Below are 26,312 nucleotides of genomic sequence, written 5' to 3'. Positions count from 1 at the left end.
CTTAATAGGCCATTGATTGAGCTCCTACTATGTGCTAGGTTCTGTGATGATTTCTTTAAATAAGTGAGATTTAATTATTAGAGCAACCCCCAGAGGTGGGAATTGATTACGCCCACTTTACAGGTGACAGGTTCAGAGAGGTGAAGAAATCTGGCCCAGATCTTGTAGCAAATCCAGTCCGGATCTCCAGACTGCAAGTTCAGTGCTCTTCCCAGAGGGAGACTTGGGCTGGCCTTGTCCCAAGCCACCTAAAGATGGTGATGGCTGGCCCAGGGTGCAGAGGCAGGCCAGAGGCAGGCTGAGGCATGGGGTCTCCCCAGTGCCTCTCACAATATTGCCATGGTGAGTGGCAGAACAGGAGGTGGCCGCTGCACTAGGAAGACTTTCTGCTATCACTTGATGGTAATTCTTTCTTGAGACACCAATGAGTCACGGGCAGTAGCAGGCAGGTGAGGCTCCCAGGCCACCATACTGGGCAATCCAGCCCTCCAGCTCTTTGGAGATGATCCTAATGGGGGCCAGACTCTGGGGAGGGGGTAGTTCCTGGTCAGCTACAGAGGGTGGCATGCCTAGGCTGGCGGCCTGGCAGGCGAAGGGATGGGGAGCAGGGAACCTGTATTATTGCCCGTCTGGCACTTTGCACATGGCCTGGTTTAAACCTCGTGGCAACTCTGCAAGACGGAAACCAAGGCTCAGGGGGAAAAGCAACTCACCTCAAGTCACATAGCAAAGCCAGGGCTGGATGTGGGTCGCATACTCCAAGTTTGAGTTCCTTTTATCACGCCTGGTACCTCAGTGCTCCCGGGGAGTGACCAGGGTTTCTCACCAACTGATAAGCGGGAAGACCTTGGGGCATTCTGGTGGCAGCAGAGAAGCTGGCCTCTGCCCTGGGCTCAGGTCTCCCTAACTTTTGCTTTCACTTTGCCAGGGTACAGGGAACTTGTAGTAGTTATTCTGTGCCTCTTGCTGGGGAAGAGGAGACTGCTGGGTGTGGCTGTCTGAGAGGCCACGGTTCTGGTCTCTTGACAGTGACTGGGCACCCATTGTGACAGACACTTCCCTCGGGAGCTCAGACTCTGGGGACACAGGCAAATATGACAATGCCATGTCACAGTACCTGCTCAAATAGTGAACATGTATAATTACCCGTGCATACTAGGGACACAATAAATATTTATCAGTTAATTTGTTAAACATTTATTTATAGAGCATTTACTCTTTGCCAGTTTCCATTCAAAGCAGTTTTTATTCAATTCATGTAACCTCATAATAACCCTATGAGTTAGGTACTGTCATTAGCCCATTTTAGAGATGCTGAAAGTGAGCCACAGGGACACTGAGGGAACTGGACCAAGATACAACTTGTAAGCAGCAAGCCAAGATTTGAACCCAGGAAATCAGATCCCACCCAGGAAGGGACATGCTGTTGCAACTAATGGTCCTGCTCTGAGTCTCAGTTTCCACTTCTGAGAAATGGATGTAATAAACCTGACCTCAAGGAGCTATTGGGAAGATTAAATGAAGTGATGCCTGTGGAAGCACTTTATACACGGTTTGAGTGCATGCAGTGGGGACTAAATGGTTGGAAGCCCTGGGCCCTCCCCTCGCTGCTGCTGCTCTTTCTTCTCTAGCTTCCCATGCACCCTAGGGCTACTCGAAACTCCATGTGATATCCCATCCTCCCCTCGCCTTTATATTCACACCACTCCTGGATCCTGAGACAAGCTGTGATGGGGTGTTGGACAGAAACCGGCAAAACTAGATAGCTTAGAGCAGAGTGCTTGTGTGGAACTCGGAACTTGGAAGCTGGGAAGAGAGGAAGCTGGAGAGTGTTTCCGCTGCTTATCAGCTCTGTGACCTTGAGAAAGTCATTTGCTTTTCTGAGCCATGTTTCTTTATCTGCCAAATGGGGACAGTCATATGGCATGGATGGCATGAGAAAGCGAATGGGATAATGGAACTCAGACACTGGCAGCTGCCGTGGCAATTATTAAATGAGGCTGGGGGTTCAGGGAAGAGAAGCTGGGGCAGGAACTGAATGGTATTTGAACCCCGGCCTGGGCAGGAGCCCCTCCAGTGGCTGAGCTGGGTGAGGGCTCTTTGCCGTCTCTGAGATGCTTGCTCAGCGCTTTCCGGCCTGCGTGCTCTGACTTCCGATGTGCAGGTTCACACAGCCTTCCCCTGCTCATCTGCTGTTCGAGGGAGAGACGCCCCCACAGTGTAGACACTGCCTTCCGTCCTCTTAATTGGCCGTTTTTATTACTTGGGTTATTTAAGACGGTTCTTGGCTTGCTGCTGTCTGTTTGCTGTCTTGGGGGAGGGGAAGATCTGCTGGTCTAAGTGGACCTTGTGAAATTCCCAGTCAGACAGGCTCCTCTCTGGACACAGTTGGTATATCTTCCCAGGGCCCCTGGCCTGCTGTGGTAATGGGCAGAAGGCCATCTGTGGGTGCAGTGGGGAGACTGGGACTGGAATAGCTTTGGGGAAAACTTGTTGCAGTCAGACCACAGGACCCAAGAGCCTTGGAGCTCTGAGTGGGAGCCTCAACAGGGATTCTGGAAGGCACCTGAGCCAGCTTAGGGCCAGTTAAGGAAGGCTTCCTGGAGGAGACATCACCTGAGTTGTGCTTTGAAGGTTCAGTAAGAGTTTGAGACGGGGAAAGGGTGCTCCAAGTAGAGAGAACAGCTTGTGCCAAGGCCTGGAGGTGAGATAGCCATGCCAGTGCCTGCTCCTCAGGCCTGAGCCTGGACACAGCCGGAACCTGGCCTGCCTGCTCTTTCTTCTTCTCCCTCTTGGTCCCCTTCCCTCTTTGTAGCCTTCTTGGCTCTCTTTGTTCTGTTTACTATCCTGCATCCTCTCTCCTTCCCCTCTTTCTTGTTTTGGGCTGTATTCTCAATGGCTGGCTCTCTCACCCCTGACCTGTCCACTATCTGAAGTAGGGGAGGGCTGTGAGGGGGTCCTGTCACTCACCCCTCCGCCTAATGCCAGGTCTCGGTTTGGGGCTCTTTGCTGCTGGGGCTTTGTGAGGCCGTGTGTGTGCGCGCAAGTGCGTGTGAGCACATGTCTGAGCGCCTCTGTCTACGCCCTGTGGTCCTAGGGTCAGGACCGGCCTCTGGCCACCCCAGACCCTTTGTATTACCCCTTGTACATCATGGTGGAGGGCAGGGAAGGCTGCCTGGTGAGAAGGATAGCTGCTGGGTTTTGGAGGTCTGTGCTGGTCACCGGGCGCCTCAGCCTCCCAGCCCGCATTAAGGTCTGGGCCCAGAGTTAGACACAGATGGGAGTGGGGACTGGGGAGGCTAGGCTGCTCACCTTACCTCTTCACCTTTCCCCTCTGGCCTGACTGCCCTACCTGTCCCTTCCCTCGTACATCTTGACCTCCTCTTACCCCCTAGCAGGCCCAGAGGGTTTGAGACATTCTCCGAGGTCACGTGACCTATCCCCCTGCTTCCAGGCAATGTGATTCCCCTCACCCCAGATCAGTAGATGTGCCTTCTATCTTTCTGAAAAGACCATCTGAGTGTTCATCCTTTAGTGGTTCATATTTTTCTCTCCACCCCCATTACAGATGAGAAAACAGGCCCAGAGAAGGGGAGCAGCTCCCTTGAGGTCACACAGCGGAGTAGGGGCTGCAACCCATGTTCCCTGAACAGGGTTTCTTTGAAACCCTTGAGCTAAGGGACCCTTCCTGGGGCTGCTAGTCCTTCCTGGAGGGGTTTTGAAAACTCCCTGAGTCCAGAGCACTTGCAGTGAAGAAGCCTCTGCAGAGTAACTCGGCCCCTGTTGAGTGGAGTCCCCAGGGACCAAGCCATACCTCTTGGCCTGACATCTGGGTCCTCAGGACTGCAGATGGGCTCTCTCAGCCTACAAAAGAGACATCTGAGGTCACCGTGCGTTTATCTCCTTATAACCAAAGGTGCTTCCTGGGCTTTGGCCCGGCTTTGGGGTCTTAGGGATTGACTGACTGGCCTGCTGTCCCCGTCTGCCAGCCACATGCGTGGCTGCACCATTGCTCTGTGCCTCGGTGTCTTCCTGTATAAAATGGGATGACCAGCCCCACAGGTTTGTTGAGAAGCTTGGTTCAGTGAGCGCCATTCCAACTCCCTTTTCTCTGGGGTGAGCCCTGGAGTTGGAAGGTCTGAGAACTGTCTCGAGTGCTGGAATTGGGTGAACCATGAAGGCGGGTCCTCCAACCGCCACCAACACCCTATTTCCTGAGTCCTTATCCTGGGGCTGTGGTCTGAGAATTAGTACTTCTGGATGTGTATAAAGTTTCATATGGAAAATCTTAATATTATACTGCAATTGCTTTTTATACTTGGCCTTCAAAGAAAATACTAACATTTAAAACATCTGGACTTATCCAAGTTGGGGAAACTGAGGCCTGAGCTCAGCCAGCCCCTGGCAGGGCCAGGATTCACCTGATGCCAAGTTCAGGGACCCCCAACTCATAGGTGTCCCTCTCTGTGCCTTATGGTGTGATAAATCCATGGGCACGTAAAAAGACATTGCTTTGTTTTCTCTTCACTGGTGTACACTGTTAGCTTGTGATCTTGGCCTTCACACAGGTACGAGCTCTGACTCTGGAGACTGCCTGATTCACATCACCGTCCTGAGCCTCAGCTCTCTCATCTGTAAAATGGGGGTGACACCCTTAGCTCACAAGGTGTAATGAGGATTTAGTGAAATAGTGCGTGCCCGGTGCTAAGTGGGGTGCTGGCCCCTTAAATGTCATCACTCTGTCCCTCTTGCCCAAGCCTGGCCCTCCCCAGCTCCCAGGCCCATGGAGTGGGAACTGCTTACTCCCTCCCCCTTCCTGGCCTTTTGTATTCAGGGCACTTCCTTTCCCCAGCAGGGATGCCAGCGAGGAGTAGGTCACATCCCCTCTCCTCCCCAGCAGACCGTGTGCAGGGTCACTGGGAGGACAGGATCTAACCTTCAAGGCCATGGACAGCACAGCATGTCAACTGGAGCCTGTGGTTTCCAGTGGCCTTTTTGGAGACTGATCTTGAACGCGGGAGTCTGTCCCTGCCCCTGCCTCCTAGCTTCCTTGTGCAGAGGTGGCAGCAGCCTTAGGAGATCACATCCTTGGCCTAAGGCCTCACCAGGAGGCAGGGGCAGAGCTGGGATTCTAACCTGGGTCTGGCAGACTCTTCTAGAGTACTTCCTGTCACACGGATGGGCTCAGTCTCCCAGGCTGAGAAATGGGCTGTGCTTTCCTGACCCTGGCCCTGGCCCTTGGGCTGAAATTCGGGAGTTGGAAGTTCACGTCTTCTTGCTTTGCCCTTCAGCAGGCGTGGGGCAGCTGTTTTTCCTTCTAGGCCTCCGTAAGGGCAACGGGAAGATGGCTTCTGGGTTCTCTGTGCGGCCTTGTGGGTGAAGTGCTTGCTCCCAGACCTTGGTGGAGAGGTGATGGTGAAGGCTGTCTTGGCACTGTTTTTCCAGGGTTGACGTCAGGGCAGCTGGTTTAGGGTTTCGCCTGTGAGACAAAGGCGGCTTTGTAGCTTCTGCCCAGTTTCAGTCCAGGCACATCACCCTCCAAGGTGGGAACGAGGTGGAAGTGATTGCGGGGGCCCAAGTGCAGAGGCCCTGGGAGACTTGGCTCTCCCTCAGCTCCGCCATGAAGAAAGCCAGGATCTCATAATCCCATAACACTCACCTCACCATTGCCCGAGGGCATCCCATGTGACCCATGCAGGTCAAACTTGACAGATGTCTTCTCTGGACATCACGACACTCCTGAAGGGTGACTGTGGTCACGCCCACTGTACAGAGGAGGACATAGGCTCGGCAGCTGAAATGACTTGTTACTTGTCATAGTTAGAAAGTGGCAGAGCTGGCATGTGAACTTGGGTCTCTCTGGCTTAAAAGATCCCCAGTGGGTTCCATCACTGTTGTGTTTCCTTTCAAACCCAGTTTTGGGAGGGTATTTCAGAAATCCAAGGTACCCTGGGGAAAGGCCAGAGCAGATATATCTCATGGCTTCAGGGATCCATAGCTTTAATTTCTAGTCTCAGGATTCAAAATTGGGTCACTATGCTTGGAATGTGTGTTGCATGTGTGACCAAGCATCTGTCGGTATGTGCACAGGTGTACAAATTTCGAGAAGGGGATTGGACACTGAAGGGTCTGCAGTTATGAGACAGGGGTTCCAGGGAGGCCGTCTGGGTATGTGTAAGGAATCATTCTAGGGAATGCCTAGGACCTTCTGCTCTTCTTTTTCACTCACTCATCCATCCATCCATCTTTCTAGCCAGCCAGCCAGCCAGCCCACCAGCCATCATTTTGCTCCAGCCGTCATGTGCTCAGGCCTTATGCTCAGGCCCTGGGGATAATGCTGCGTGGACCAGAAAGGCAGACTCCTGTCCCTAGGGAGCTTGCCAAATGACTGTAAAGTCAGAGCTGGAAGAGTCCTTAGAGATGGTTTAGTTTCTCCCCCAACACAGTTTTTTTTTCAGAGAGGGGCAGTGACTTGTCCAAGGTCGCACAACAGAGCTAGGACTCACAGCCAGGTCTGTGGGCTCCAGCCCCACGTTCTCACCTCTCTGCTGTGCGGACAGATGGGTCCTCTCTTGGCTGGCAGCCCTCTTGCCCAACCCTTCCATCTTTGGCTTTTCTGGAGTCCTCTGCAACCAGCGTGCAGGCCCCAGGCTGGAGCCGAGCTTGGCCATGCTCTGCCCTGAGATGACACACTTGTCCGTTTCGAATGTCACGTTGGCTGGACAGCCTAGTGCAGAGACTCTGAGGCCCTGCTTTACTGTTCCTTGTGGATTCCAGCTTGCTGTCCCCAGGGGGTCTCCAGAGGTCATCTGTCCCTTCCTCACCTTGAGGCTAGGACCACTGCAGATACTTCTAAAGGTCTTACTGCCTCAGAAGGGCATTCTAGAGCCTTCCCCAGAGGTGCCTTGCAGCGACCTTGTAGCCTTTTCTTTTGGGGAATGCTTCCTGGCCTCCAGCCCTAATCCCATATGCTGCATTTCCCCCTGTTTAGCCTTCCGCACAGAGAAGCACGGTGGATATCAACCGCCCTACCCACCTGAGGCTTGCTTTCTTCCTGCCCGAACCCCTCTTGACTCATGCACACTGGTTGGGGCATGCACTGTATAGAAAGGATCTAGTTGGTCTCTTTAGGATCCCACAAGTTCCTGGGAGGGAGGCACATTCGGTCTCCTGGAGTCACAGAACCTTCTGAGGCAGAAGTGGCTCTGGCATCACCCAAGCCCAGGCATCACCCCTGCCCCACCTTTCCTGAGGGAAGAACTGAGGCCCAGTGAGGTTGAGCAACATGTCGAGGGCCATTCAGCCAGCCTGGTGGGGTTGGGTCTCTCCTTCACAGGACAGTGCTATTTCCAGGGTTTGGCTGGGGAATGGGTGTTGCAGCCCAATAAAGGTGGCCGGTGGCCTCCTGGCCTGGCGGTCCCTGCCCCAGACGGGTATCCTGGAAACCAAGCAGCTGGCTCCACCTGGCCCCACAGGACTCCCCGGCCCAGAATCAGTGCCCTCCCCAGCTGGCCCTCTGGGCTGGCAGATTCCTGGCGGTCCAGGCCTGACCTCAAAGCTGGGCAGCAGCCTCCGTTACTCCCACCTGTCCCATAGTTCCCTCTTACCCCATAGCCTCCCTGACTTCTTCTGGGCCCTGGGGAGGCCCCTTGCATCCAAGGGTGGAGGACAGGAGGCCTGAGTGTATGACAGTGGTTAAGTTGCCAAGGGGATGCTAACTCCTATGGCTAGGAGAAGAAGGGGTTAAGCAGCTCTGCCTGCTGGGGCTGGACTCCCAGCTGGTGTCCTGGCCCCTCAGGCCAACCAGGCCATCTGGCTTGGCAGATGCCACATGGTGTTCCATCTGTCCCAAGGCAAAGTCACCGGAAGGAGGGCTTTGTGGGCCTACTGGGGTGGGCGTGGACCCGGCTGTCTGTCCCGAGCAGGCCAGGCAAGTGGGGAAAGGGCCCTCCTCTGTGCGGGCTGCCCCGGGCATAGCTGGCCCACCATCTCCCAGAGGCAGCGGGAGGGACAGCCCGAGTTCACACGGGTGGTGAGAGCCTCCTGGGCAGAGGGGTCTAGGAGGTGCAGGGAAGGACCCAGGGTCACACGCTGAGCCCCTGCCGGCAGAGTGGGACTTGCACCCGGACCCTGCTGGCTACTCGACCCCGTGGCTCCAGCTCACAAGCTCCTTCATTCAGTAACTACCAGTTGAGAGCCTACGATTTATATACTGGGCACTTGGAGACTCTGGATAACAGACAGCACCACAATCCCAGGGTGGGGAAGAGGGAATCTACAGGACACAGCCTCTGAGGGGAGCAATGGCACATCTGAGCCAAGCCCAGGACCCTGGACCCTGGAACAGCACTCTCCCCACCCCCACCCAGCTGGAAGTGTGGGGCCTACTTGCTAAGCTGAGAAAATAACGTTAGGTGCTTGGTGTTCACGATCTTATACAAGCCTTACAACCCAGTGAGGTAGGTATTGTATATGTTCCCCCCATTTTATGTGATGGCAAAGTGGGAAAGGGGCAGGGCATGGGTACAAATGGCCCTCCCCTCCCCAGGCTGCTCCTTCTCTCCCTCTGTCTTGGACCATCTCCTTTTTGGCTTCTTGCTAAGTCCAGGCCAGGGATCGTGTGGCTGGAGGACCAAATCTCAGGGGGAAGAGAGGCTCTAGTTAGGTTTGAGCTGAGAGGAGAAGCTGTGCTGGTCCCTTGGCAAGGTCGGGGTCAATGACCCTCTGCCTCCTGCTGGGCTGGGCACCTGGCAGGATCCAGACAGCTTGGGGGGACTCCCTCTGGAGGAGCTCCAGTGTCTGAAGGACCCTGCCTCTCTGAGAGCTTTGGGGGCTGGACCAGGACCAGAGGGAGCTTCACTTCAGGGCCATAGTCAGGGCCAAGAGCAGCCCAGCCTGGCAGCCCAGGGTGGGGGCCTCTGCACTTCACTCTTGCAGTTTGGAGGTCATGCGACTTGGGGTCCATTCTGACCCTCAGGAAACTGAGGTACAGGCATCCTGACCTTCTCCATTCCCTTATGAGTCCACCTGGCACAGAGAAAAGAGCCCAGGCTTTGCAATTAGAGAGACCCATGTTCTAATCCAGCATCCACCAACACAAGGAGGCAGGTAAGCTTGGGCTCTGTAGCCAGACTGCCTGGATTCAAGCCCTGGCAAGCTCTATGACCTTGCACAAGTTGCTTCACTTCCTTGGGCTTCAGTTTCCTCGTCTGTAAAGTGGGTACAATAATAGTACCCACCTCATAAGGTTGTGAGCATTAAATGAGCTAATGATGCCTGTCACATACTAACACTTCCTGAGATCAACCATTATGATTATGTGACGCTGGACAAGTCGCCTCTCCTCTGTGAGCCTCAGTTTCCTTATCAGCAGAATGGGAGTGAGGAAAAGAGAGGCTCCAAAAAAAGTTCTCTGTCAGGGGCTTCACTGTCACAGAAGGTTCTCTCGGTGTCAGTGGGGGGGGTGCCCCGGGGCCCTCCCCACTGGTTCCCATTAAGTTGCCAGGGCCCACGTGATGACAGGAGGCTGGTATTAAGTAATGAGTCTGTCCCCTTGAGCTGTGTTTAGTCACTAATCCCTCTCTTAGTGCGGGTGATTGCAGTTAGTTACCTGTCCCGGCTGTTCCTGCAACCTTCCCAGCCAGTTATGACAATTAGGGAGCTGTATACACACACAGTGCCTGCCACCACCCACCCTCAGTTGCACAAGCCCCAGGTGTAATTAATTGATTTCCTGGGTCCTTATCTTTCTTCCTGCCTCCCTCTCTGGTGATTATTCAGGAACATCCTCCTTACAGGTGGGGGTGGGGCTGACTGGCAGGAAGCACGGGCTCTGGTTCTAGTCCCCTCTCGGCCGCTTGCCTGGCTGTGTGACCTTGGGCACATCACTTCACCTCTCTGAGCTTCAGACTTCTCATTTACAAATGGCCTGGACTTCTGAGCGTCGCCTGCTGACATCCTGGGATCCCATGTTCTGTGATTTTTTGTTTTTTTCCCCCTCACCACACACAGAGCCTGTTTGTGCTTGCCAACACTCATTTAATCCAGGCGGGGGTCTTTCTTCCCCATTTCACAGATGAGAAGACTGAGGCCTTGAGAGGTGAGTTTCTCAAGGCTGCAGACCCTTGGTTTAAACTCAGGATGGGGGTGTGCCAACTCCTGCAGCTCTACTTCCAGGCTGCAGATGATAAGGGAAACTTGGAATCCCAGGCAGTGGGCCCAGGGGCTCCAGGTGAATGAGAAGGTTCTGAATGAGTGAGTAATGTGGCTTTGATGGGGGCATCACACTGAGCTGGAAATCGACAGTGTCTTGCATTTATTTACCTGCAGGCCCGTCACTTGGGATAAACACCAGAGAGATTCAAAGTGCACATTAGGTTTCCAAAATAGCCCTGGGAGTTGCTGTTTTCTCTCAAAGCTGTAAACATATACCTGGGTGGGGCCCCCCAGACTCCTGGGCACAGACCTCTGGGCCTCCTGGTTCTTGGCCTGGTTGTCCAGACCCCCTGCTGGCTTCTGGAGCAAGAGCTGGAGCCCCAGAGGCTGAGAGCCGACTGACACTGGGGATGGGGTTCGGTGGAGCATCTCAGGGTAATGGACAGACCTGCACAGAATGGCCACGTCTGGGGATGGAGAGCTATGAGCACCAACCTCCTGTTGTCTGTCCCATGCGAGGTAGGCCCAGGCATGCAGGTGAGAGAAGAGGATCATTGGAGGAGAGGAGCAGAGGTGGCAGGGACTGTGGAGGTTGTCTGGGGAAACTGAGGTTCTTGGGGAGGGGCAGGCAGGGAGGTATGTCCAAGGCCACTCAGTGAGTCGCTGCTATACTGGCTCCAGAGTGGATCTCCTAAAGAAGGTCCTGGAGGTGACACCCAATGGCCCTTTTATCCAGCAAACGTTTATTTGATGCCTGTGTACGAGGCTCCATGTTGGGCTCCGGAGTTGCAGCTGGGAGCCAGAGATGGGCCTGATCTTCCAAGAGCTGAGTTAAGTAGAGGAGACCAACAGGTGAATAGATAATCTCAGTAGCAAGTAACCTGGGCCTTCAAAGTACAGAAGAGCAGCACCTGACCTTGACCAAGGAGTCAGGGAAGGCTTCCTGGAGGAGGCGTATATAAGCTGGACTTTGAAGTTAACATAAGATGAGAGAGAGAGAGAGAAGTGACAAAGGGGCAGGCAGAGTACACAGCACATGCGAAGACCCTGGAGGCGCGATGCAGCTTGGCATACCCGGGGCTAGAGGTGCCATGGGGTATTCTGTTTTGTCTCGCTCTGCCCTAGCATGTAGCCACTTGCTCCAGAGCTTATCATACACCAGATGGAAACCTCTATGCTCTCAGAAAAGGGGTTTCAGGCCCCTTTCTCAAGATGAGCCTGATCTTCCAGCCCTTGCTCCTTGGGGAAAGGCAGAGAACCACCCCATTGAGGGTGCAGAAGGGCAGTGTTTATGGTGGGGTCTTTCTCCACCCGAGCCTTTTGACAAACAAACAAGGCACAAATCAGTGTTTTTTGCAGGAGCTGGGGTGAGGACGCAGGGACCCTGCTTTTCCTTGGCTCCCTGGGCAGCTGAGTGCCACGAGAGTGTAGCCTCGTCACACACAATGCTTGGAGGGGCCCAGAGCCTTTTCTAAGTCTGCACCCATCCTTGACCCAGCCACCCATTCCAGAGATAACTGGACACATACGCATGTGTGTGTACCAAGGAGTTCTTTGCAGGGTTTAGATTGCTAGGATTTGGGAATGACAGCGCAGGCTTCATTAGATCAGTGATTCCACAGCTACCTGCTGTGTCACTTGCTCAAAAGGTTGCTTGCCATCCATTGTTCAGGGGAAAAAGAATGGTTGAAACCGCATATGGTCTGATCCTGTTTTCACCTTTAAAAGATCTCATAAGAAAAAACACACCTCATAAGCAAGCACTGGGGAGGAGGTGTGGCCAATGTTAAGTGATTCTCTCAGGGGCGGGGGATTGGGTGGGTTTTTCATTCTTTTATTTGTTTTCGCTTACCTGATTTTTTTTCCATTTCTTGTGTAATCGTTGTAAAATTCTCATGTAATTTAAAATGGAGGAAATGATCAGGTACTGTTTGAAAATGACCGGGTACTTTTTGTCTTTTTAAGTTGTAAATGGCTTCGGTTTTTTGATGAGGTGATACATTGTCTCATTCAAAATTCAAAAGATACAGAAAGAGAGGCTATTCAGACACCTGCTACAACATGGATGACCCTTGAGGACATTATGCTAAGTGCAATAGCCGGACACAAAAGGCCAAATACTGTGTGATTCCACTGACATGTGGCACCTAAGGGTAGTCAGATTCATAGAGAGGAAATGAGAGTGGTGGTTGCTGGGGGCTGAGGGAGAGGAAATGTGGGGTTAATGGTTAATGGGTGCCGGTTTCAGTTTTTCAAGATGACGAGTTCTAGAGCTAGACGGTGGTGATGCTTGCACAACACTGTGAAAGTACTTAATGCTACTGAATTGTGCACTTAAAAACGTGGTTAGGATGATAAGTGTTATATTATGAATATTTTACTACAATTAAAAGAAAGAGACAGAAGGGGACAGAGTGACAAGTCCTCCCTGCCCCCCAGTCACGTGGTCCTCTCTGGATGCAAGCACTATTTTCAGTGTGGGGGTGGGGTCTTGTTCTCCTCCCTCCTTCCCTGGGTACCGATGGGCAGGGGCAATTTGGATGGGGCCCCTTCACTCATGGGCAGAGCAAAGGTGCCTCCTGGCCCTAAGAGCCCGGGATGAGCATCCCCTTCCGTCCTCACTTCCAGGGCACCAGGCTACCGGTGCCCAGATCTTTCTGCCCTGCTGGGTTGCAGGGAATGAGGACCTGAGGCTAGGGGGCCAGAGGTCTTGTCTGGAGAGGGCTCTGGAACTCACCTCCCCTCAGTGAGAGCAGAATACTCTTCGTCCACTCCTGTGCCCCCAGCATTTGTCTCCCCAGTGGGCACTTGTTTATATGAGTTGAATTGTTGAATGTGTTGTAGGGGAAAGACGGAGCTGGGCTACAGCAGACACTCCCTGGGGCGTCCTCGGTGCCAGGTTTTGTGCCAGCACTGGGACGTGGCACTGGATTGGACATGAGAGACATGAGAAGTCTTCCCGTGTGTCTTCGTTGGACGGCCCCATGTGTCAGCAGGCATTGGTAGCAGGGGGTGTGGCCCAGGTGCTCGGCACCCTGGCCAGTCCACTCAGCATGGCTATCACCCCAAGCGGAGCCGCCCGTTCTCCATGGCAGGAAGGACAACACCGAGACCATGTTCGTGGCTAATACAGCATCCGACTATTGGACATTCACTACCTAGGAGCTGGCCTCTGTGCTAAGTGCGAACGCATACTGACTCATTGAACACACCAGGCCCACACCAGACGTGCTTCTATTGGCCCCCACTGTAAAAATGGGAACCTGGAGCCCAGGAGGTCAAGTGCTTTGCTAGAGGCACACATCTGCCCCTCCTAGCATCCCAGTCTGGTGGTAGACCGCGTGGGACCTCTGCAGCCAGTGCCTGGGAGCCTGCTGACAAACTGCAGCCTTCCCCCACCATGAATTCCATAGAGCAGCAGAACAGAAAGAAATTGAGACCATTTTACAGCTGGATAAACTGAGACCCAGAGAGATAGGGGTGCTATCTCAGCCCTTCAAGCTAGTTAGCGACAGACAGGGAGGGCAGGGCCGGGCAGGAGAGCCTCCATTTATTCAGAGCCGGTGTGTGTCACCTCTTTCACAGACTGGAGCAGCCGCAAGGAGGGGGCCTTTATGGTCATCCCTACTTCATGATGACCAAATGGGGAGGCTCATGGGCAGGAAATCATTTGCTCGGAAGCATGTGATTGGGATTTGAGCCCAGTTCTGTCCGATTCCAAACCCAGTGCCTTTTTAGCTCATTGTGTGCTAGCCCCAGTCAGTTGTGGGGGTGGGACAGTGTCAGGGCCGGAGGCAGATCTGTCGTGGCCAGTGGGAATAGAATGCGAAGCTTTCTCTACCCGGGTTCTAGGGCCCTGAGAAGTGAGTAAGTGGCCAAAACAATACTCTGGCTAAGTGACTCTTTTCCAAGTCAGTGCCTGTGGCCCCGTGGGCACACACCTGTGCATCTGACCCTGGCCTGGTCATTTGGGGGTGTTTCCTGAGCAGTGTGCTGGGGGCATGGTAGGGAGTGGGGCTTATGGAGCTGATGAGATGCCCTTATGAGAGGCTGCTCATGCTTGAGGATCAGATGGACCTGGGCTTGACATGGAGAAAATCATTTCACCTGGGCCTCAGTTTTCTCATCTGTAAAGTGGGAATGATAAGACCTGTCTCTCAGAGCTATGGTGGGAGTAAAATGCTGTAATCAACGTTTCACAGTAAATGCAAGTCCTGTCCTCCTGGGAGAGCAGAGTCTGATGAGAGAGGCAGGGAAATAACAAATTAGAGCACCTTGGATGCCGTGAGGAAGGCATGTGTGGGGACTGGAAACAGCAGGATGGGCGTAGTGACCCATCCTGGGGAAGTCAGGAAGGGTTCATTAGAGGAGGTGATGAAGGTATAGCAAGCCTTGAAGAGGTTGGAAATGGTGCCCCAGAAACCTCGCGGTGGTCTGCAATTTGGGACGCAGATTCCTCCTTGCCATGAGATGTTCATTGAGTCACTTACCTTGTTGTAGTAGCCCGGTTTGTGGGGGGCAGTGCTCACTTGGGATGTGGTTTCTAGACAGAGGACTGAAGGAGGGCGCTGCCCAGCATACAGCTCTGGATTACAGGTGTCCACAGAGCTGCCAGGTCTCCAAAGGTGTTTTTTCAATAAATGACACCAAAGTCGGAGTGACACCGGGAACCTGGGCAAATACGGGCACTGGGTAATTGGAACAATGACTCCTATGAACAGCTGAAACCTCAGACTGTCATTGGGGCAGGTGACCAGGGGTTTCTTTGGGTCTGGGAGAGTACCTTCAATGACTTTTGCCTCTCAGGGTGGCACCATGAGACGGGATGGACTCTGGCTGGTGGGACCTCTCCTGCCTTGGTCTTGCCAGCTGTCATGGTGGCCCTTGTCAGGACAGACCTCAAAGGGCTGCTGGACACATGCCCATTCATTCTTGGGGCACATCTGGGGGTGTAGAGGGCAGAAGCAGGACATGTGCTGGGTTTTGCTGGCAGGGGAATTGGCGGTGTCAGCATCTGGTTTCTTTCCCTCTGGCACCCCCACCCCTGTGTGTCCCTGGTCACCCATCCAAGTGATGGTGGCACCTAGCTCATGACCATTATCATCATCATCAACGTGATTATTTGGCAGCTTAGTGGCTCTGGCATCAACCAGCCCTTGGTTCAAGTCTGGCCCTGTCACTTGCAGTGTGCCTGGGACCACTCACTCAGTCTGTCCAGACCTCTCTGACCATCTGTCATTTGGAGGTCATGAGTGCGTGCTCATGGTGTGCCAGGCACTGTTCTAGGCCCCTGCCATACATGTGCCTAGAATATTTGCAAAGAAACCTACGAGGTGGTGGTCTTACCAAGGCCCAGAGAGGGTCAGTAGCTTGCTCCAGGCCACAGAGCTGTAAGATGTATAGCTGGGTTTGATCCCAAGACTCTCTGGCTCCACAGCCCCTGCCCTTCTCTCCACCTCACTCAAAGAACTCGGAGGCTGTTATCCCAGCTGGCTTTGCGACTTTGTGGTTTATTGGATAGCTTTGTGGTCAGCGTGGGGTATTTGCCCAGGGATCATGAACATTGTTTTCTGGCACGGCTGGGTGGGTCCTTAGAGTTTATCCAGTCTGACACCATTGCATTAAGAACTGGAAAGTGGTACTAGAGGAGGAGAAGGGACTTGCCCAAGGTCACACAGCAAGTTAGGGCAGAGACAGGACCAGATCAGGCCTTCCTGTATAAGGCAGGCTGCCTCGCTGCTGCCTGAGGGTGTGTGGCCCTGGGGGGTGGGGTCCAGGGAGGGGCTCGCCAGTTTCTCCCTCCCTCTTGCAGCTCCTCACAGAGAGCCCCAGAGGCCAGCCGGCTGCCCTGCAAAGGGCACTCTTGGTCATGGAGAAACAAAGTGTGGATGACTCTGTAGCTCATTTCCACAGACCACTGGTAGGGCTTGCTTTCACCTCCTTGCTGGGAAAATTCACTTAAACTGAATTTTGGTGCCATCTCTTAGTTGCTTCCAGTTCCCCAGAGGGTCAGAGCCAGATGGAGAGGTGTCCCTGCTTAGGTAGTTCAGGCCTTACCCACCCACCTGCCCCTCTCTCCTCCAGGCAAACACAGGTAGGGTAATAATACCAGTGATAAAGATGGCCGTTGTCCATCAGGACTGCCTGTATACCTTCACATGAGCTCATTTAATCTGTCCATGAACCCTGCAAGTAGGATTGCTGTCCCATTTTACAGAGGAGGAAACTGAGGTACTAGCTCATGGTAAATGGGCTCTCCGGGATTGCACAGTGGCAAACAGCTTTCTCAGTTTGCCTGCCCTTCTTAGTGGGGTCGGTAGAGACTCCTATAACTGTTGATCTATGAGGCCCGAGTGCCCATGGGAAGCTCTCAGGGACGACTATGGAATGAATGAGAGGATAGACGAATAAACCAATACATGCTGCCACCCCACCTCCTGCTCTTGGTAATGGTGCTGAAGTCAGGAGTCGGAGGCCTGACTCCGTTACCCAGGACAACTCTGGAATGGAGTTGACGTCCCTGAGGCTGTCTCCTCTTTCAGGCTCCAAGGAACGGCCACATCCAGGGTCTGCAGACTGCGCTGCAAATGTCATATCCAGAGGGACTCTTAGAGATCATATTATAGATGGGGAGACTAAGGCCCAGGCAGAGAAAGGACTTGCCGAGGTCATGCAGGCAATTAGCAACAGAGCTAGGACTCAACCAGGTTCTCCTGCCTCCTGGCTCAGAACCCGCTCCTTATGGACATTAGGCCCCCCATGCAGCCCCTGAGTAGCTTTGCACAGGCTTTGTCCTCTGGAGGGGGCTGCTGTTTCAGATTGAGAACAGGTGTGTGTGTGTGTGTGTGTGTGTGTGTGTGTGTGTGTGTGTGTGTGTGTGTGTTGGCAGCATGCTTGAGGGGGTGCAGAGGGGCACACTTGATGTGGTGGCTTCTCAAACCTGTCCCAACAACAGCTCGCAGCCTGTGCTCCGGCCCGCCCGGGCCATTACTGCCGCCTATAATGGAGTCGGCTGCCCTGGTTAAGTGTTCACATTAAATTAATACCTCCTCCGTGGAGACAATCAGTTGGCATTTAATTTGTGTTTCCTTCTGAGCAGCAGAGTGCAGCTGGGCAGCGAGGCCTCTGATGGGCACGCCTTTGAGGCGTCCCTTCCCTGGGGTCAGGGGCTCGGTGCAGATGGCGCCGAGTCCACAGGGAGGACAGGACGGTGTGTCTGGGAGAGGCTGTGCTGGCAGGTACCCATTGGAGTGGCGTCACGGGAATGGGGGGGCCTCCCCACTCGCAGGTTGGGGGACCCAGCCCTCCTTTTACTGGAGAGAAAAGATACAAAGATACAGTCAGTACACCAAATGAGGGGAGAAAGTTAGGAGATGAGATTCCTGTGTTTCTGCGCTTAGGTACTTAGGTACCTGGGAGGAGGTCGCCCCTTGGTGGGGTGGGTTCTCATTTATTCCCAACCACACCCCCTCCCACGGCCCTTTTTGCTTATCTGTATTATTTTTTTGCCACAAATGTGAATTGTTTGTGGTATTAGACAAGTGGGGGTGGTGGGGTGGTGGTGGTGTGGAATGAGGAAGTTGACAGGTTATGACTTTTAAGCTCTCCAGGGGGGCTCAGCAGAAGCTGCGGGGGTGGGGCCCTGATCTTCAGCAGCAGCTTGGGCCCACCTGAGATCCCACTCTCATCTGTGACCTGTCAGCTTCTGCGAAAGTGCATCTGAGAAAGGCCCCCCGGCCTGCCTCTGTGCCTGCAACTCCCTCCTCCCGCTCAGATTCGTCTAGAGAAGAACCTGCCAGCCAGGGCACCAGCTTGGCCCCCGTTTGGCAGCGAGGCCTGGGGGTAGGGGAGAGGTGCTGCTGTGCCTCTGTTGGTGGGCTCACAGAAAACCCAGCTCAGCACGGAGCCCGGGGGACAGCAGAATGGCTCCAGCACACCCACCGGCCATCCCCTGGCAGCCCGCACCTGGCGGGGTTTGCTCTCCGCCCACCTGCCCTCTGCCAGAGGCCAGGCCCACGCTTGGCCCAGAATGAAGTTTTCCGGTGACAGCTCCGGCCCAGCCTCACCTGAGCCAGCTTCCCATCGCCTGAGTCGGCCCGGGTGTGTCTCCGCTTGTCTTTCCTGGAAAGGTGTGGACCATTCCTGTGGTGCCCTCCCAAGCTCTCTGAGGTCTGGCTGCTGGAGCCAGCCGCAGCACTCTACAGTTCAAACTGAGCTGCTGAGCACTAATTGTTCTGTGCCAGGGGTGGGGCACACAACAAACTGCCCACCTCATGGAGTTCTCACAACCACCTTCAAAAGAGGTAGTGTGCTTGCCATCTCACAGATGAGGAAACTGAGGCCTAGAGAGAGTAGGTCATTGACTTGCCCACGGTCACACAGCTGAGAAGTGGTTGGGGGAGCAGAGTATGAACCCAGTGTCTTGCTGCCCAGAAGTGTCCAGGACTTTCTCCCCAGAAGCCCTCGGGCTGCCCCTGGAACCTTGATCATTTTGCTCGACTGCACCCACTTTCGTTTGAAGCTGGAGCTCCGGAGCCTCTTTCTCTGATCGCACAGGAAGTGAAAAATCTGTGAGTCAGTCCCTCTGTCAATGACTTCAGCTTGGCTTTCCGTCCTCCCTCAGTAAGCCAGGCTTTGTCAGCCCCTTCCTATGGCTCTGTGTGTCATCATGAGTTGATGGGGGAGGGGGACACTGGCCCTGAGTGTTGGCTGGGAGTGGGGGCTGGCTTTGAAGCTGCCCATCTCCTCCCCCCAGTGGCCTGTTGAGACTTTTCGTCCATCACGTGGTCATAGCTGTGGCTTGCTCCTCAGGAATGCAGGGAGACCACATCTGGCTGGGGTGGGTGCTGCCACCTCCCCCTCCTGGCCACTGGCCTCACACATGTGCTCCTTCTGCTAAGAAGGTGGCCCAGGCCCCAGATCTCAGCGGCAGTGTCAGTCGTGGAGTCATTTCCTCTCCCTGTGCTCATTGTCCAATATCCCTGCCTTCCCTCCCTGGTTGGAGGGCTGTGGGAAGTAGGAGAGGAAAGCTTTCGCCTTCCCCTTGCCACCTTCCCCCTGCCTCCTCCCCCCTGACGCCTTCCCCCTGCGGCTTCCTGCCCTAGCTGTGTCCCTGGAGAGGCTCTGGAGGAGTGGACCAAGTTGAGCAGAGAGCCAGTGCTGGGAACTCAGCTCGCTCCTGGGAGCCCCCAGGCTGGGGCTGTGCAGACAGAGGATGTTCTAGGCAGAAGGGGCCCTGACTGGGGAAGGGGCAAGCAGGAGGGCTGAGGAGTGGTTGGCGTTTGAATTCATTCATTCATTCATTCATTCATTCATTCATTCATTCACAAATCCATACAGCAACTATCTGACTCCTTACCAAGTGGAGGTGGGTTGAAGGAGGTATAGGGAGTACAGCAGTGAGCGTAGCAATAGTAATTATAACCCGTTCTCCGGACTGGTGGAAGGCCTGGAGCCCAGCTTTAGACCCAACTCCTCAAATGCCTTGTTTGATGGCGCCTCGCCTCTGCCTCTTTCCCCCCCAGAAGAGGTATCTCACTCATGTTTTCCCTACGCCCCGACAGGCCAGGGCACAGGGTGCCTGAGACCTCCTGGGATGGGTGATAAAGGCTTGGCTGCGCCTGCCCACATACACATCCAAGTTTCCGACTCGTGGACTCCGCGCTCTGAGCCCCTGCTTGTCCTTGCACTGGCACAGAGACCCTCCAGAACTGCCCTTGCCCTTGTCCAGCACCCCATCCCTGCTCCCAGGTTGTCGGTCTCGCCCGGCGGGAGTGAGCGTAAGAGGATGGCAGAGGCACGAGCAGGTCTGGGGCTTGGGCCTGGGTACTTTCCGGAGGTAGAGAAGCTGGCGGGCAGTCCCTCCTTGTCCCTGGCATCAGACCTGGCTCTTTGGTGAGATACTGTAGCCAAGCTGCCCAGGAAGACGGGATCCTTCAGGAGGGAAAACAATTGAAGTGGCTTTGGGGGGCTTGGGGCAGAGGTGACATTTGAGCCTACCTGGGAGAATGAATAGGATTTCTGGAGGCTGAGGAGGAGGGAGGGAGGGACAGGGGAATTGAGTTGCCTCTGAGCCTCTGTTTCCTCATCTGCAAAATGGGGATGATCCTTAGGGGAGGGTTAAATGATCTGTTGTATTTTATGTGTATATGAATGCCTGACATGGTGAACATCACCCAGAAGGTGACCAATAAGTGTCCCTCTTCTCCTTTCTCTTATCCAACACTTTAAGGGGGGAAGAATTTGGAAGTTTTATGAGCTATTGGGTCAGGGTGGGCAAGGGTGGCTCTAAGAGAGTTCAGGCTGTCTTGGCCCAGGCTCAAGTTGTCTCTGTGCTCTGGGCCTTTATTTTCCTACCTGTAAAATGGGGAGGGGGTTTCTCGGTAGCTTTAAAGCCCACTGCGTGAGCTCCTTTGCTGAGTGATGGGTTAGGCGAGAGAATCGGGACAGTGAAGGTTAAAGGATGGGACATCCACCAGCCTCTGACCCGTAGTAGGCATGTGCCCTTCTCTGTAGGGGACTCCCTGCAGGCTACTCCCTGGACTTCCTGCTGTCCTGTTTGCTTATGCGATCCCTCTGCCTGAAACACCATCCTGCTGAAACCTCACTCCCGTGGGCAGATCCAGGTCCGGTTAGGGGACTGTGCCTGAGAAGCAGGTGTAGAAATGTCGTAGCCCACAACTTGATGGACCAGTTCTCGCTTTCTCTCCCTGGGCTGAGTTACAGTGAATGTAGGGTGTCTGGGGCGTCTTAAGAAGCACATCACCTGTCATCATCCTCTCAGCCAGTAAGCCAGAGTAGCTGAAGGGCAAAGCTTTTTTGCACTGTCAACACTGGAGCCGGCAGAGCCAGGTTTTCCCGCCGTGGCTGGGAGGCACGTCGGTGTGGGCAGTGGATTCAGTCTGCCAAGCCAGCTGCTATCTGCACGCAGGGGTCTGTGCTCCGTCTTCTGGGACCAGGAGTGCCAGCTACCCACCCAGCCTGGCTGTGAAAATAAGAGGCCCATAAAATCATTTGTGCAAACTCATCTGCTGGGGTGCAAATTAGAAACACTGGTGAGGCACAAGGTCACTCAAAGTGCCATCTGCAGGGAGCTCATTAGAAATGCAGCGTGTCTCCCCCTCCCCAGACCTGCATGTGAATTCAGACCTGCTGAATCCGGGTCTGCATGTCAGTAAGATCCCCAGGAGTTTCCTGTGCATGTCACAGTTTGAGACTTGCTGCTTTCCAGCGTGGATTAGCTAAGCTTCAGTCCCAGCCCTGCTTACTAGCTGTGTGACCTTAGAAAGTTACCTCACCTCTCTGAACCCTGGCTCTGTCATCTGCAAAATGGGTTTGGAGAAAAATTCTTTACCCAAGAGGGTTAATAGTTCGCGTGAAAGCCCATGAGATATGTGTACAAGGCACTGAACCCAGTACGTGGCACCGATCAATGGCTGCTGCTAATGTGTCTGGAGATCCAAAGACATGGCTTGTGTTCTCGCGCTGGGTTGACTTGGGGGAAGTCCCTTTTCTTCTCTGGGCCTCATTTTCCCCATCCGTACAATGGGTCTGTTGACCCCTGCCCCACCTTCGCCTTGTGAAGGTTGCTGAAAGGAAAAGTGAGAGGGGGCTGGGCCTCATCCCCAGGAGCCCAAGTAGGAAGTGGGTATGTGTGTGGGGGGAGGGGAGATGCCCTTGGGTGCCCCTTCTCTGCTGGTTCTGCTGTTGCTGTAAGATGCAGTGGCGAAGCCGGGCTCTCCCTTCCACCTGCTCCTCTCAGTAGCTTTGGAATCAAGTCTTCTGTCCCTGCTCAGAGCAGCGTGGCTCACTCAGGACCTGTGATCTCCTGAGGGCAGCCCCAGATGCCCCATACTGCTGGGCGGGGACGGAGGTGGCCTGTGAACTTCTCCCCCACCCGGGATTCCTGTCCCCCATGTTACGCCCAGGGCTGGACTCCTGACCTGGCCCTCAACATATTTTTTGGGTGACCTTGCAAATTCTTGGCACATTCTGGGCCTCAGTTTCCCTATTTGTACAACGAGAGTGTTCAGTGAGATGGTCCCACTTGGGTTAGAAACTTAGATTCCCTCTCTGCCCCTCATTAGCTTCCTTTGTGACCCTCCTCTCTGGCAGAAGCCCCCGCCCAGCCCCACTGCTCTCTAGGTCGGTGGCCCAGGGCAGATCTAGGCCTGGCTGCCAGTGTCAGGGGCTGGTAAAGACCAAAGGGAATGGGGCAGAGGGGAAGCGTCACGTGTGTGCGTGTGTGCGTGCGTGCGTGTGTGTGTGTGTGTGTGTGTCCCCTGGGAGCCCTGGCCCCAGGCCGTCTTGTTTCATGTGGGAGAGAGGAGGAATTTTCCTCTGTGTGTGCAAACAATATCCGTTTTCTCTTGTTTCCAAAAGCTGGTGACGTAACCCGCTCTTCATCCATCCTCCCCTCTGGCCTATTTTTAGCTGGCCCCGACAGCATCCTAAAAGGCTTCCAGACTTGCCTGCTCTGCGGCCATGTAGGGAGGCAGCAGTGGGTGAGGAAAGAGAGAAGTTCATCTGTCTGTCCCAGGATGGCGAGGGAAAAGGCACCTGCCCCTGGCTTCCTCTGGGGAGGGAGAAGGATCAGAGTGGGGAGCCAAGTTAGGGCTCTGATGGGCCCTGGGTCCATGGGGAGCCCGACAGGGTTACCAGCACTCATTCTGGAGCCTCCAGCCCAGGTTTGAGTCCTGGCTCCACTTGCCCTCACCCTGACCTTGGGCATCTGACTCTGTGCCTCGCTTTGTTCGCCTGTAACATGGGGGTAATGGAGGCACCTATGCTAGAGGGTTGTTACGAGGATTGAATTATACTGTGTAGAACGGTGCCTGGTACAAAGTAAGCACTCAGTAAAGGTGAGCTTGTACTGTTGTGGTGATTGTATTGGTCGTCATGCCATCCTACTCGCAATGATTGCTGGGGGTACACTGTGAGCCCTGGTGTGCCTCCTCTCTTCTAGCCTTTCCTGTCCAGCTTCAACCAGTGTGTATACGAACGAGGTAATCCATGTAAAGCCCCTGGAACACGGGGCCTGGCACAACAGAACTGAGAAAGAAGTGAGCGATGTATTTATTTTCTGTTTGTTTGTTTTGATGTAATAAAACAGACCTCGGTTTGAAGTCCAGCCCCACCCACTAATTAGCTGTGTGTCTTTGGGCAGGACATTTAAGCTCTCTGAGCCATAGTTTCCTCATCTGTACGATAGGGATGGTAAGAGCTATGCAGGAGACGTCTTTGTTGGTTAGGGTAGGCTACAGGACACAGACTCGAAGATTGTAATAGTTAACACAGTAAAAGTTTGTTTCTTGTGGGTGCAAAGAAGAACGTGAGTGTAGTGCTGGCTGCAGCCTGGCCCCTGAGTGCCAGCCTCCATACCGCCTCTTACAGCAACAGCAGGAGCAGCAGCACTTTACAGTTTGCACGAAGGTGGGCTGTGGTCTCTCCCACCTTCGTCTCCCCGTGGGGCCATGCTCTTGCGTTGAGCATGACACCTGTCACCACCAACTGGTATGATGGCCGTGCGTCAACCTGGCTGTCTTACGCACTACCGCCACCACCCCTAGACGGGGAGCTCCTGGATGGCAGACAGGGAGGGATTCACTGCTGTGCCGTCCTTGCCCAGCCTGGGGACAGACGCCTGTATTGTCCGAGGCCCCCTCTGACCACCTGTCCTTCTTGCCTCTTGCAGATGGGAGGAGGAGCTTGCCAAGCGCATGAACCTGCAGACCGTGGTGGACACGCTACAGGAGGTAAGAGCCCTCCAACTTCTTGACCAGAGGCTCATGGGAAGACCATGTGGCCAAGGGGCACAGTCTTCAGGGGGCCAATCTGGGAGCTTTGTGTTACCTCCTGCTGCCTCAGTCTCTCCTCAAGGGAGCCAAGAGGCCTTTGCTGCGTCCCCTGCAGGGACCAGCACAGTGTTGCAGAAAATCTCGGGTCTAAGAGTCGGGAAGCCTGGGTTCAAGTCCTGCCATTGCCCTGGCTTTCGGGGTAACCTTGGGCTACTGAATCCCTTCTCTGGCCTCCCCACCTGAGTCTCAGACTGTATAGTCTCTAAGCATCTCACCCCCAGCTTGCAGGAACTGACTTGGGGCTGAATGCCTTGGAGAAGGCAGTGGGCAAGTCACCTGGCAGGCTCTCAGCCCCAGTGGGCTCTCCACGGTGGGCGTGAGGACCTTTCTTTGCTGTTCTGCCTCGGTAGCTCTGTGTTCTGGGCCCTGCTCCTCACCCGCCTGCTGGGTACCCTGGGCAATAAACTTCACCTTCTTGGCCTCTCTTTTCCTTTCAGTCAAATGGGCACAAGAATTGCAACCCCATGAGAAGGCATAGAAAGCTCTTTCAAACATTTTTTTTAAAAACCACTTTCTGATATTTAAAGCATTGCTTTTCTATGACAGAGACAGATTAAAATAATGTCAATATATAGAAGGAAAAGGATGAACATCCCCCATTTTTATAACAAAAGTGCTTTTTATTTTACCAACATAACATGTTTATGGTCAAATATTTGGAAAGTTTAGAGAAGTGCAGAGAAGAAAACAATACTTTCTTTCAGTTCTGCCCCTCCACCGTTGACAAATTGGCGTGTGGTCTTCCGGTCGTTTCTGTGCAAGCACACACATACTCTGTATGTGTACGTGCAATTAGGTTGACACACGTGATGCCATTTTGGAGGTTAGAGATAGTCAAATACTGGCAATTTCACATGAACCGACCTAATATTTTATCCTATTGGGATCACCTATGACATCAACCTGTTCATTTCCTTCTAATATCTGCCGTGGAGTTTTTCCATGCAGTAAATATTCCTTTGAGAAGTGTTTTAAGCTGGGCGGTGGGTAGCCAGGCTGGGCCGAGGTCGTTGGCACCCCTTCCCTAGCACTCAGTCACCCAGCCTGATTGGACCCAGGCGTCAAGTCCCTCCTACCCCTCAAGGTACTTGGCACCCCCTAAACCCTTCCCCATCTCCGTCCCCATAGGCGGCACAGGAGGCTGAAGCCATCCAGGAGGAGATGAATGAGAAGATCGAACGGCTCAAGGCCGAGCTGGTGGTGTTTAAGGGGCTCATGAGTGATGTAAGTGCCACCGGCCTCCGCCCCCAGGAGTCGTGACCTCCCCCCACACCCATCATGCAAAATGCTTCCTTCACTCCGAGGCTCCAGAGCTCGGCTTCTAGTTAGAGTCCTGGCTGGCTGCGTTTGACCCGTGAGGATGACAGATGCATCGGAGACCAGGCGCCCTCCTCCTGCCCCCTCCCCACTTCCGCTTCCCTTGGTCTGAGTAGAGATGCATTAATCTGCTGCTTAACCCATCCTGCCCTCCCCTGGGCTCGTCTGATGGTTTGCGTGTGTTGGCTCCGACTCCCCAGCTCGCCATGATGAGGCCGGGTGGTGGCCATGGGCCTTGGTGTCTGGGTACAGGTTCAGGGAGGCCCTGTGCCAGCCTAAGAGGCTCCCCAGGCCAGCGGCCTTCAGCAGGGGTGCTTTGTAAAGTTGGGGAAGGCCGGTATGTGCATCCTTTTGACGATCAGAGCCCTTCTAAGTAACCGTGGGAGGGGAGAGCTGTTAGCAGCCAAGGACTCCTTTCTGCTGGAGACCCAGGTTTCCTGCCACCTTCAAGCCGCCAGAGGGAAAAAGACTGATCATGGGTGACTCAGCCTGGTGTGGCTTCTCTCCTGAGGGGCGTGAAGCTGGGTGTAGCAGGAAGAAGCCTCCGGGGGCTCCAGGTGGAGGCTTCCTGGCTTCCCCTCACTGAGGTCCAGGGGGACACCCCTTGTCCTGGGCAGCCCCCACTGTCAGCTGTGGGAAGAATCCTGAAGAGAGAGAGAGAGAGAGAGAGAGAGAGAGAGAGACACCTTGGCATGCACTTGTGTGTGGGGGACAGGTGGGGAACGCCGGGTGAGAAAGAATGGAAGTCTTTCAACAGTGGGAGCTGTCTTTCTTTTTCCTTGCTCTAACAAAACAGACACTGACACTGTGTGTGCTGAGAAGATGTCTTCCAGCCCTTAGGGAGACTGGCAAACACGGTCTCACATTGTCCACTCGGCGCCAGAGCCTGTAGTTCCCACAGCCCCTCTACCCCTGCCCCAACCTGAGCAGCCCTGGTCCAACCCTTCATGCCCAGGAAAAGCTCAAGGCCCCCCTTGGACGCTG

The 26,312-nt window shown here is 54.2% G+C and overlaps 1 protein-coding gene across 2 annotated transcripts in view; it reads left to right on the top strand.

Moving 5' to 3' along the window:
- The window catches only part of IFFO2 (intermediate filament family orphan 2), a 48,147-nt gene that overhangs the window by 8,855 nt on the left and 12,980 nt on the right, over positions 1-26,312 (top strand). For both annotated transcript variants that reach the window (XM_088790255.1, XM_088790256.1), the window contains exons 2-3: positions 23,849-23,909; positions 25,140-25,235. In XM_088790255.1, coding sequence (XP_088646381.1) covers positions 23,849-23,909; positions 25,140-25,235 — 157 coding nt within the window. The remainder of the gene's footprint in view (positions 1-23,848; positions 23,910-25,139; positions 25,236-26,312) is intronic.

Source organism: Rhinolophus sinicus, chromosome 14 (assembly GCF_057876585.1).
Source record: "Rhinolophus sinicus isolate RSI-liver-muscle chromosome 14, RSI-T2T, whole genome shotgun sequence".
NCBI classification, from domain to species: Eukaryota; Metazoa; Chordata; class Mammalia; order Chiroptera; family Rhinolophidae; genus Rhinolophus; species Rhinolophus sinicus.
The sequence above is the reverse complement of the archived record's forward strand: the minus strand, read 5'-3'. Positions and strand labels throughout refer to the sequence as shown.